General features: G+C 36.8%; 2 protein-coding genes across 2 annotated transcripts in view; one reads left to right on the top strand and one right to left on the bottom strand.

Moving 5' to 3' along the window:
• Nucleotides 1–13,102, top strand: part of LOC149923553 (putative cationic amino acid transporter) — a 166,706-nt gene that overhangs the window by 41,575 nt on the left and 112,029 nt on the right. The window lies entirely within an intron of this gene.
• On the bottom strand, nt 8,284–10,163 carry LOC149923554 (uncharacterized). Its single transcript, XM_090160528.1, has 3 exons — nt 9,972–10,163; nt 9,719–9,910; nt 8,284–9,660 (listed from the first exon to the last, which is right to left on the bottom strand). The coding sequence occupies exons 1-3, from the start codon at nt 10,035–10,037 to the stop codon at nt 8,347–8,349; spliced, it is 1,572 nt and encodes a 523-aa protein (XP_090016654.1). The 5' UTR covers nt 10,038–10,163; the 3' UTR covers nt 8,284–8,346.

The raw sequence follows: 13,102 nt of genomic DNA, 5'->3' as shown, positions 1-13,102 counted from the left end.
TTTTTGTCACCTGAAAATAGGTCTAATATTTTTACCTGATAATTTTGTCAAAATTTTTAAATGATAATTTTCAAATAATTTTGGAATTTTTTTATCTTAAGGATATTTTTGTTAAATTTTCACATTTGGGAATTTTTATTAGTCAATTTCCACCTTTTGAAAATTTTGGACAATTTTTACTTAATACGTAATTGGTGATTGGCATCGATGTATGTCTTTTAAGCTTTTAAATTATGAAACTAAATTCAGTACGTTTGATAGAGGGGAAACAAACCACTAGAATCCCTTGAATCCAAAATATCTTCAATACTTCATATAAGAATAATAAATAGTAATAACAAAAAAGGAAAAAAGACTTATTTAAACGTAATATTTTAATTGAATTTTTTTTAAATCTGTGTTAAAAAAATTCCAATTTGGGAAATAAAGTTTAAAAACAAATACCTATATCTTTCCAAAGAGCAAACAAATATGCTTAAATCTGTTAACAGTTTTTAGGTTAGAATTTTGAAACGTTTTGAGGATATAATTTTGAACCATTAGGTTAGGATTTAAAACCGTTTTTAGGTTAGGATTTTGAAACGTTTTTAGGTTGAGATTTTGAACAGTTTTTAGGTTGGGATTTTGAAACGTTTTTAGGTTAGAATTTTGAAAAGTTCTTAGGTTAGGATTTTGAACAGTTTTTAAGTGAGGATTTTGAACAGTTTTTAGGTTCGGATTTTGAAATGTATTTAGGTTAGTATTTTGAACCGTTTTGAGGTTAGGATTTTGAACAGGTTTTAGGTGAGGGTTTTGAACCGTTTTGAGGTTAGCATTTTGAACGTAATATTTTAATTGAATTTTTTTAAAATCTGTGTTAAAAAAATTCCAATTTGGGAAATAAAGTTTAAAAACAAATACCTATATCTTTCCAAAGAGCAAACAAATATGCTTAAATCTGTTAACAGTTTTTAGGTTAGAATTTTGAAACGTTTTGAGGATATAATTTTGAACCATTAGGTTAGGATTTAAAACCGTTTTTAGGTTAGGATTTTGAAACGTTTTGAGGATATAATTTTGAACCATTAGGTTAGGATTTAAAACCGTTTTTAGGTTAGGATTTTGAAAAGTTCTTAGGTTAGGATTTTGAACAGTTTTTAAGTGAGGATTTTGAACAGTTTTTAGGTTCGGATTTTGAAATGTATTTAGGTTAGTATTTTGAACCGTTTTGAGGTTAGGATTTTGAACAGGTCTTAGGTGAGGATTTTGAACCGTTTTGAGGTTAGCATTTTGAACAGGTTTTAGGCGAGGATTTTTAACCGTTTTTAGGTTAATATTTTGAACAGTTTTTAAGTTAGAATTTTGAAAAGTTTTTAGGTTAGGATTTTGAACAGTTTTTAAGTGAGGATTTTGAACCGTTTTTAGGTTCGGATTTTGAACAGTTTTTAGGTTCGGATTTTGAAATGTATTTAGGTTAGGATTTTGAACCATTTTTAAGTTAGGATTTTGAACAGGTTTTAGTTGAGGATTTTGAACAGTTTTGAGGTTAGGATTTTAAACAGTTTTTAGGTTAGGATTTTGAAAAGCTTTTAGGTTAGGATTCGAAAGATTCGAAGGATGAAAAAAGCTGGGAGATTCGAGTTTTCGAATTCCGAATTGTTTTTTAAGATTCGAGGTATTCGAGGATCCCTAATGTTAGACTACTTAAGTTAAGAGGCAAGCTGACAACTATCCACAATGAAGCTTCTCATTAGAGCTTTCAAAGATCTATATCCGATTATAACGAAACATGACCTTTAAGAAATACCCCAGTTTTGTCGAAACAAATCCTAAGCCGCGTAAATTGACCAGAAGATAGGAAAGTGACCCTTTGAGCCCCGAAACCAAGATAGTCAGAGCCTTAATCTAGCATTCATGAAAAGGGATCTGGTCCCCCTTTGTTCTGATTGCGCGAACCAGTTTGCCCCTTATTGCTTTCGGAATAATTTCCATCCGTCAGTCCTCCGCGCAATTCGGAAGTTATCTGACCGGCGGCTACGATCCGCGCTCGGAGGCAGTGGGCGGAGAGAGCCACTCGCTCCACCATAATGGTCTCGCGCTCTCGCGAATCAGAGCAAATGTTATTATTTTTCCATTCTCCGCGGATGGCGGCCGAATTGAGAAAAGGAATAAGGTTGCCAAGCACTAACGTCTAAATTGGACGAAAAACCGCCCAAAAAAAACCCGGAACCCGCACACTCATAATGTATTCGAAGGCATTATGGAAATAATCAGGATGCATTTTTAGTGGCTAACTATCAGGTTTATTATAGATGATATCATAAGTAACATAATTTAAATAAGTGTGACAATTCATATTTTTAATACTAATTTTCTTATCACACTTTTTATGACAATTTCTATTTGGACTTGCAACTGAACTGTATATTATCGTCCATATAATATAGTACATTTTACATTGGCTCTGTTCTGAATAATAAATTAATAATAAATAATCAGCGATTGGAGAGTGCTGACCATTTCTCCATCCCACTAAACGTTAATTGCGTTGGTGGTAATTTTTTGTTAATTATGGGTATTTTGTTACTTACGGTGATATTCTGAAGAAGTGCAGAGAATACTGGCGGTAGAGGTTCTTGTTATACTTTATGTTATTGGTAGATTGTAGAATTGACGGAAAATATTTCTAGAAAAAATTTTAGCAGATAAAGTTTGTACAAGCCAAAACTTCCCTTTTGCAAATAAAATTCTAAACATGCCTTTCGGATTATTTTTCATTTTCGACGCGCAGCAGAGTTTGAACATTTTTATGAAAAGCTATTTTCACTCGATCGCAAATTTTTTACCGAACAACTCCTATTTAATTTCATTGAAATCGGACGCCCTTTTGTTGTATTCAACGTTTTATGAATCCCAGCTTGTGGCACTGTGTGTAAACTTGGAACAACTCCATCTGCGTTGAGTTTGCAAGTTATTTCCCCACTCCGTAAAAACCTGTTGAGGTTAGCGGTAGTAGTGAGTGTAGAGAACTGTTGGCTCGCGTGGCATGAAGGGCTTGCAACCACCCTCCTACGCATTGTAACCCGGCCACCCGAATTAATGGCTTTAAATGTCGCGTGATGACTAAGGTCTAAGGTGGTGCATTGTGTATTAGCCTAACTGATTATTATTATTAATCCCACACACAAAGTTAAATAATTGTCCGATTCAGCGTTTAAGCACCACAATCTCATTTACAACACTATATAAAAGTTGTCTGGTTAAACATGAAACCAATAAACAACATGTCCCGAATCTAGATTGCGTGATTGGTTATTTTAGAGCAGTGCCGCTTGTAGCGCCATGGTGTCCGATATTGTAAATATTTTAACCCAAATAGTAAAGGGGAACGGCCAAGCTTTTCCAAGTATCACCTTATTTGCATATCAAAAGATCAACAAGACGTTCAATATACTTACACGTACCTTATTTTGTCTTGAAAAAATAGTTTTTGGCCCAAAAAGTTGAAACACAAAATAACGCCAAGTATTTGGGTTTAAATTTTTGCCGCCATCTTAAGGTGTATCGCCAGCGCCAGCACGACCTAAGTGAGCGATTTGCAAACTAACCTAACTTTGGAAATCGCGCAATTTAGGCTTAGGTCTCGTATAACTGGAACGCACCGCGCGTGCAAAATAAAATAAAAACAAATCTTTCGCGTCTTCAGCAGCGCGCGCTTTTATATGGTTTTTCAATTTTCATCAAGCAAGGAGTGTCTCACCGATTTCTCACCAGGTATCGCAGTGGACGCGCGCTTTTCAATTTCCCGAAATTTCTTTATTTTATTAATATATTATTATATTAATATTTTTTGATGTGGTTTTCGCCATAAATTTTAGTTTTGACGGGCTATAGGGCTATCTAATTGGTTAAAGTTTGACCGTTCCTCTTTAAACACACTTGCAAAAAACCCGCTCAATTTGGCTATAAAGGTCCACCGTATGGCAACTCGCGTAAAAAACTGGAACGAATATCTATTCGGTCTCTCTTTCGCGGAAAGATGATCCGGATCCCTAACCCTTCATCAAACAGAGACAACGATATATCTCCACAAACTATGGTACAATTACGTTTCTCAACGACCGAGCGCGTCTCGTGGTCGTCAATGGATCGTCCTTGACACGCGCAGCCAGCGAAATCTGTTTGGGCACGTAGGAAAGCGAGGTCGTCCTCCGAGCCAACTTGGCAGTGTCTCGGAGGAAACGGGCTTTTCATTGATTTCGGGAACGAAACGACGACGTGTCAGCTTGGACTGATAGCGCCGAGGATCGGGATAATGAGCCGACGGTGGTTACGCGGGTCTTGCCTTGATAAGATCGCTTGTTCGAGGCGCCCCGTTTCAGACTATCTCGGTGGCGAGGATGTTCCGGCTCGCTCTCTTAATCCCTTCTACGAGCGACGCTGAGAGCCAAGTACCGCGGATATGACGACGTAGATACGAAGAAATTCCGGTTGTTTCCCCTCGGAATTGCCAAAATTGGAGCGAACATATTGCCGCGAAGGAAGAGTTGACTTTGCGCAGTTTTCGAGAGCCTCGGAAAACACCCGCAGCGAGCTCGATGTGATTATACGCGAGATGAGAATTCCGAGTCGAAACACTTTCGAGAAATAGACTCGTATAGTTCAAATGGAATTATTCCGTGGGAAAAGACTCTGATGCTCTGAAATAATGGATAAAATTTATTCTATTGCTGTTGGGGAATGTTTTTAGTGTATAAATTATTTTAAGATGGTATAAAATCCATCATAGCAGAAGTAAATGAACCAAAGTTATCAGACCGCTATATCTCTCATACTAACGAGGAGACTACCCGAGGTGATAAAAACCGATTTGGTTGAAACTAGGTGGGTATGTAGACCTTATGGTAACATGAAATTTCACCAAGGGAAAAATTGCAATGGGCATTAGTTTTGCCATGGAAACCGAAAATGTTTTTGACAACACAGTATGTATATTTTATCATTGAAAATAACATGGGAATCTGAGCACTGTGAAAATTTTTAAAAAAATTTCAAATTTCAAAACCAAAAAAAAATAGATCAAAATTGACAAATGAAATGAATTTTATGATATTTTTACATATTTTGGTCAATTTGATCAAAATATGTAAAAATTTATCAATTGTTATTTCAATGGGACAATATACAGACTGTGTTGTCAAAAACATTTTCGGTTGCCATGGCAAAACTAATGCCCATTGCAACTTTTCCCTTGGTGAAATTTCATGTTACCATAAGGTCTACATACCCACCTAGTTTCAACAAAATCGGTGATTATCACCTCGGGTAGTCTCATCGTAAGCGCATTTTCCATATAATCGAGGTTTTCAAATTTCGCGCTTTCATAGCTCCACTATCGCCATCTATTGACTAGTAGGTGATGACGTGTATATCGAATGTGGATACCTGCAATTCCCTAGTGCAATTTTTGGCGGGAACTAAAGGGGGTGGAACAACGATGGATTTACATCTCACCACGTTAAGGAAAATGCCCTTTAAAATTTTGGCTCTCTCCTCTATCTTCGGTTCATTTACTTCTAATAATAGGCCTCTCTATAAAGTAACATTGGCCTTCTTGTTTTATGTTGCTGCTGCGTCTCGGGTGACGTATCGATGACGTTTCACTACATAAAACCCATACGGGTAAATTCCACGAAGTACCCTGTTTTTAATTATAAACTGAACTGAACTTCTACGTTTTTCGTGACGAATGAGCTACATAAAAACAAGTTCAACAAGTTTTATGGCTTCTACGTTTTTCGTGACGAATGAGCTACATAAAAACAAGTTCAACAAGCGTAGCTTGTTTTATGGAAAAGCCTATTCCGGTTATATATTCTCTAAAACGTATATTTTTGAATAGTGTTCAATAAATTAAATTTTCAAAACGTAAAAATAGTAAGTAAAGAAAGGGGTTAAATTATTTTCGAAGGAAACAATAGGTCAATACATGTATGGCAAGCGAGAAGCTCCTTTTACAGTGGTAACGCCATTAAATGTTCGATTTTTAAACACCCTAAGTCTTACTGGATGTCGCCACTAGTCTAAGACGTTTAATATTTAAATTATCTAAAAAATATCGCTTGAGAAGTTGAAATATCACCATTTTGTAGGTAAAATTCACCCTACTTATAGAAATTAGTTTTATTATAATATTTTAGTATATATTCGTGATAAAAATTTTGAAAGCCGAAAACGCAATATACGCTGGTATAACCTACATAAACTTCAGAATCTACATATTGAATTTCATTTCAACTGCAGTACTAGCATAAACTACAGAATCTGCATTTGGAGTTTCATTTCAACTGGAATACTAGCATAAACTTCAGAATCTATATATTGAATTTCATTTCAACTGGAGTACTAGCATAAACTACAGAATCTACATATTGAATTTCATTTTAACTGGATTACTAGCATAAACTACAGAATATACATATGGAATTTCATTTCAACTGCAGTACTAGCATAAACTACAGAATCTGCATTTGGAGTTTCATTTCAACTGGAATACTACCATTACTTCAGAATCTACATATTGAATTTAATTTCAACTGGAGTACTAGCATAAACTACAGAATATGTGTGTGGAATTTCATTTCAACTGGAGTACTAGCATAAACTACAGAATCTACACATGGAATTTCATTGCAACTGGAGTACTAGCATAAACTACACAATCTACATATGGAATTTCATTTCAACTAGAGTACTAGCATAATTAAGCTACAGAATCTACATATGGAATTTCATTTCAACTGGAGTACTAGCATAAACAACAGAATCTACATATGAAATTTCATTTCAACTGGAGTACTAGCATAAACTACAGAATATGTGTGTGGAATTTCATTTCAACTGGAGTACTAGCATAATTAAGCTACAGAATCTACATATGAAATTTCATTTCAACTGGAGTACTAGCATAAACTACAAAATCTACACATGGAATTTCATTTCAACTGGAATACTAGCATCTAGGAGCCACAAACACAAGGAGAACGCAGCTAGCCTTTAAACACGAATTTCATTGGACGAGCGTCACGAGCCTTTACGCTGAACGTTTTACGGGCGGGGGGGAAGACAATTTCTGAATTTCCCCTTCCGATGGCAGCAGGCGCTAAAGCGTCTAGCCAATGAAAAACGTACACAAGAAAATCCACGACTTTTGATGGGTTGCGTTCTCCTTGTGCTGTGTTTGTTGCTCCTAGCTAGCATAAACTTCAGAATCTACATATGGAATTTCACTACAGAATATGTGTGTGGAATTTCATTTCAACTGCAGTACTAGCATAAACTACAGAATCTGCATTTGGAATTTCATTAAGTAATAAGTAATAATCAGCTAAGCTAATACTCAAGGCAACACCTTAGACCCAAGTCATCGAGCTCTTAAATCAGGAGAGTGGTGGCTAGCCCTTCATGTAACGCGAGCCCACAGCTCCCTACACTTACCTTTAAACTGTATTTATAGTATAAACTGCAGAATCTGCATATGGAATTGCATGTAAACTGAAGTACTAGTATAAACTAAAGCATCGAAACATGTAGATTTTATCTGTGAAATATCAATATTCCCTGGGTGTAAAAAAGTGTAAGCATATAAAATTTTCAGCTAAGATGACTAACAAAGCTAATTTCGTCGAGACAAAATGGGGATAAAAACTGTTTGGACTCCAGTGATATCTTTTGAACTGTTGAAATAATTGAAATAGTTGACGACAGAGTAGATGACTGTGTATAATTTGGCGGATTTGGATGTGGGTTGATTAAACTTCAAGCTTGTGTTGTAGGCTGCTTAATTAACCTTCAGCCGCATTATCCGTCTCTATGCCGACATTGTCAGCTAATTAAACGAATTAAGGCCAAAATAAACGAAATTTATATGATTGATTGAAGAATGTTTGAGAAGGGAACTAAGGCATCTAAAATCTTAGAAAGCTTTAGATGGATTTAAAGTGATAATTAACATAAAAATAGGAGATAACTTAGTAAATTTTAAATATAATTTTAGATAATCAAATTAGCGGAACAGCTGACTTATTTGGTCGAGGTTGAATTTTAGATTCCAGGACTAGTCAATTTTAGGATTTGAGGCGACGAAAATGTAGGACTGGCAATTACATTAGTCTCCCCTCTCAGTAAAAAAATTAGGAGGGGATTTCCCCCTTTCCTATGCCCCCGAATAAACTAAAATGCCTAAGAAAAAAATACTTAACAAGATGAACTTTAAAGAAACCGATTTAACGTAGCTATTGCACTCCGTAAAAATTTTAATTATATGAATATTACAGATCCGTAAAAATTATCGCTGTAAGTTTATCTTCAAAGCTTTTTCTTCTTGGCTGAATCGTTGCTTTTATCATGGCTAGAATTTTGCCTCTTTTGTTGTAGGTTTCTTTTGGTGGTGTCTGTCTTAGTTATCGGCCCGGTTCTGTTCATTAGTCTTTCGCTAGTTCGACGAGGCCCTGTAGCCCCTTTCCGCGTAGATCCACTAGTCGATGACGACGCGTTAGAAATCGCGTCTCGCGTTAGATCCATTTCGAAAGTTCCACGTCTAGCTCCCACTGTCGGTCGGTTTATCGACAATGCTTTCGGGGATGTCCACTCTTTCGATGAGCTTCCTCTTCCAGAAGAACTTGGTCTCTGTGAATCGTCGAAAGTATCTTGTAATGGCGAAGGCATCACCTGGGTCCCTCTTCTTGGCGGAGTCTCGGATGAATCTTGTTGCGCCGGTTCGTGGTCGATGGCTATCTCGTCAGTCGTCGGTGTATATTGAGACCCTTCAAAATCTGCTTTTCCGTAAGTGTCCAGATAGTAGAGATAATGGTATATTTGATCCAAGTAATTATCTTCGGTCAATTCGCCGTTGTTAAACTCGCGGTCTAATTGTTTTAATTTAGCTAAAGCCTTTATGTAAAGTGGTTTAACGAAACGAAAGTAGTTAGTTTTGATTCCCCGCGCGACCACGTCTCGATCTACTTCCTTGGTTATCCTATATTTATCTCGAAATTCGCTGATGGTGACGTAAATTTCGAAAACGATTCTTCGCTTCTCGGACATATCGAAAGACGCGTTAGCTCGCTTGACTCGCTCGACGAGGTTTTCCTTGACGTCTTCCGGAACGTAATAGAATCTGTTAGTTAACTCTAATTCAAACAGGAGCATCTCTAGAAGCGCAACGAAGGCCAAGTCATCTTGTTCGTTCGGTAAGTTATAAAAATTCTCTTCCGGATCGATCTCGTTAGCGAAGACGTTTTCTTCCAACTTATACCCGCTGTCATCGAAAGGGTACACTTTTCCCTCAAGGTCAATTTGGTAATTGGGAACGACGGTGTTTTTCGATTCTTTATAAGCGGATAAATCGGACATGATCGGATTGTATTTCCAAGATACATTGTGCGGGTTGTGTTCCGGCAAATCTGGAAAGACTTCCGGGTCCAGAACGTATCCGCGATCTTCGAATGGATTCTCTACACCCTGATCGACCTGGAAATCTCTCATCGCGGGCCGCGTTTTCAAACTCTCTTTGTAGGCTGGATGCTCGGAGAAGGGTTCCTGAAATTCTCTGGAGTCTAATTCCGCAAAATCAGATTCCAATTGTTCAAACTCTTTCTGAAACTGGGCTCGGATCGTGACCTTTAACGTAAAATTAATTGAGAAAAAGCTCTTGGAATAATAGTATAGTTGAATATACTCTTAAAGTGACTTTGGGATTTTCGTCGGGTGCGGGCTCGTCCTCGATCGTTTCCCTGTGCAGCGCCTTGGCTTTCTTCTGATTTAAAATGTATCGAGCCATCTGGTTCATCCACTCTGGCAACCCGGGCTTGCGCACGTCGAATTCGAAGAGGAGACCGTACTCCAAAGTATCTCCCTTCTTCTCCGTATACTTTAAAAAAATAACAAATACTTAATTTCGCTTTGTCTCAACGAATGAAACTAGCTTTTACTATCTGCTTCTTGCAACATAATGACAGGTTATTTTGAAATTCCGTCTCTGGTATTATCAGAAGCATCTTTTAATTTTGATATCGTAAAGACAACCGAAACGTATCCGCTTTTTAGGGGCTTAAGCCTTTTGGTTTCAATTTAGAAATATTTATTTGGAGCGTGATAATAGCGCGTGCGATATCCACTAGCGCGCGTAAAACGAGCGTGAAACATTTGTACATGCCGAAGTTCGCCACCGTTACACGCGTTAGTGGAAACATAGACCAAGAATCTAAGACACGGAAGGCTTACTGAGCTACACCAGCAGTTTTGAAGTGCCTCAAGGATTCTGTTCTATCCAAAGAAATCTTATTATTCTTATAACATAGAATGATTCCGTATAAATACAAAATGGGCCAATTACATTTTCGGAGGTTTCGCCAATCACGATTCAAAGAGTGACTACGGCCACGACTCGTTGCCATCTAGTTTGAGTTACGGAAAATAATAATTGGATTTTAGATTACGTCACCTTAAGAACCAGCATTTGATTGGCCCACGTCAATCGAGTGTAATTTAGTTTTTAAACATGGTAGACTGTTTCTTTACTCGTAAAGATTTTTCTCTTATATGCAAACGTTTCGGATAACTATTGCGTTGTTTGTTGTTATGGCTCCTTGATGTTTCATTTCCACATGTAGAAAACGATTTTCGGTGGACGATAATGTGTCGTTGTACAGGTAAAAGTTTGGGTTTTCTTAAGCCTCGGGGCAATTTGAAATGTTAACAAACGGCGGGCTATTCAAATTGGTGATTTGGTAAAAGTTACTTCAGGAAGTTCAGTGAGCCTAGTGGAACAACAACTCAATATCCGGTTTTTTAAAAACACTTTATTTAGCATTGTAAATATCGGTATTAAATACAAAAGTTAATACTAAGGACCTTCCGGACCTTCAGTCACTGCTTCTCCCAAAACTGCCATTGACATTGCCTGCTATTTTAAAAGTTGGGCCTATGTCAGGCCTAGGCTTAAATATTTTCAAAGCGAACCTAAAAATAAATCTTATTTATCTTCCTCACAATGGCATTTAAATATTCCTTATAATAAGTAAATATGAAAACAAAACTAAAAGTTCAAAAAATCTTACCACAATTATTAAATAAAAATCCAAAAACGTTGAAGTGGTTCGTGTGAAAAAATTCCAGCAAAAACCTATGGGAATTCTGCGAGCTTGGATCGGATGGATCCTGTAACAATCGTCTGATCTTACTATTTTTAGCGCCATGTTATGTTGCTAGCGGCTTGCCGTAATCCATGAATAGCCGCTGATTAGCTGAAGCTTAAGCAAAGACTATATAATCATTAGTCGTTGCTACAAAATGTCCTGTCGTCAGGTTCTCCCGTAGACCGGAGCATTCTAGGTAGGAGTATAAGATTTCTATGGTTCTATCACTACGAGAGGCTTAGTCGGGTCTTAGGCTACAGTACGTGCGATAAAATTAGGTTAGGCTTAGTTCATTAAATTTTTTAGGTTTAGAAATGAAATATATTTCAGTGAATTTGATAAAAAACTTCAGCCACAAGCGGCTTTCTGATTAATTTTACTTAACACAATGGTTAATTACATAAGTGTATAATATTGTTACATAAGTGTGACATTTCCTATTCTTCACATGGAAAAGTTTTACTGACATTTCGTCGCCATTTTTGGGTTCGTTTGCTCCCGCGTCACAAGTAACCTTTGACAGCGCCTCGCTAGGGGAGATTTCCTTCTTGCGATGCCGTCACTCGGTTACTAGCTCTCAGTAAAATATTCCCCTAAGTGACAAAATTATGGAACAATATTATAGACTAATTTTAATTACCATTACTTAAATTTCAAAATGAAAACTTACTAAGCCTCATCAACGGCGCCATTTTATCAAAATTGAAAGTGAACGCTAAAGCTATTTTTACGAAACTGCTACTTCAGTGACGCCAAGTTTGTCCACATTGAACTAAAATTAACCGTGATTTCCCCATTCCCAGTATTTACGCGCGCTTCTTAAAGCTTGAACAGTGAGTCCCCTTAGATTATTTGTCCATGGTGGAAACTAAGTGCAAAATGTTCGCTTCTCCTTGAACGCTATCAAATCAAAAATCAAATCAGCTAGGCTAATACCCAAGGCATCACCTTAGGGCTTTGTCACCATGCGACTTTTAAAGCCATTAATTCAGGTGGCCGGGTTACAACGCGTAGGAGGGTGGTGGCAAGCCATTCGTGCCACGCGAGCCACAACTCCCTACACTAACTGTTACTATCCTCTACCCAGTGGCGTTACAAAGGGTTATAACATACGCTTTTTCCTCTCGATTGTACTTACCAGACCGTCCTTAATGCTACTTAGAATTTGTAAATAACTTTTCCAACTATAAAATAATAAAGTACTCTGTATAATTATGCTAATAACAACTCTTAAGAACTCATAATAACTTTTAATGTTCTATAAATATAAACCCTTCACAAAGACTATATAGCGCTAACTAAATGGGACTCATAACTTGTGACTATTCTTTGGTTTATACTTTCTAAAATCAATTTATTTTGTAGTATAGAGGGTATTTCGAAATACAGAATTATTCAAAATGGAATATTTATAAAATCAATAAGATACAATGATTTGCTTAAATGATAATGTTTCGAACTCGTATCTATATCAAGCACGGAAATAATTAACGTGAGCGAGAAAACTTGGAGGAGGCTCCTTGACTGCGCGACTAGCTTGAACTTGTTGCCTCATGGAGCTAATAAATACTAATAATATTATTCTCAACTTAATGGTTTAGCCTCAGCAAGATTGTACATTTACTTATTTTAAGTAAATTTAATTACTACATGTATTGGAACACAGTTTGTATTTTTTTCCGGAATACAATTAGGTATAATTGTTGATTCAAATCTATGGTTTTTTAAAAATTGAAATGATTTAAAACAGACCAACCTGAGCCGTCGATAATAGCAGCAATTAAGGTTTATTTGCATAGGATTTGAAGTCTTTTTCCCCAAGAGACAGCTGATGTAATCAGGAGATTTTAATTAGGAAACGTAGATCGTTTGACAGTTTCTGCTTATCAGGAGGGCCTTCCTTCAGATAATCTTAGATGTTGGCT

The sequence above is a fragment of the Leiobunum rupestre genome, chromosome 10 (genome assembly GCF_980474605.1).
Source record: "Leiobunum rupestre chromosome 10, qqLeiRupe1.1.hap1, whole genome shotgun sequence".
Lineage (NCBI taxonomy): Eukaryota > Metazoa > Arthropoda > Arachnida > Opiliones > Sclerosomatidae > Leiobunum > Leiobunum rupestre.
This window is presented reverse-complemented; position numbering and strand designations above follow the sequence as displayed.

Excerpts from the sequence above, each read along its gene's own strand:
- LOC149923554 (XM_090160528.1), bottom strand. The coding sequence starts at position 10,037 with ATGCTTCTGATAATACCAGAGACGGAATTTCAAAATAACCTGTCATTA. Across the intron at positions 9,911-9,971 it reads TATGTTGCAAGAAGCAGATA|TATACGGAGAAGAAGGGAGA; the intron begins GTAAAAGCTAGT and ends ATTTTTTTAAAG. Across the intron at positions 9,661-9,718 it reads ATCCCAAAGTCACTTTAAGA|GTCACGATCCGAGCCCAGTT; the intron begins GTATATTCAACT and ends TTTACGTTAAAG.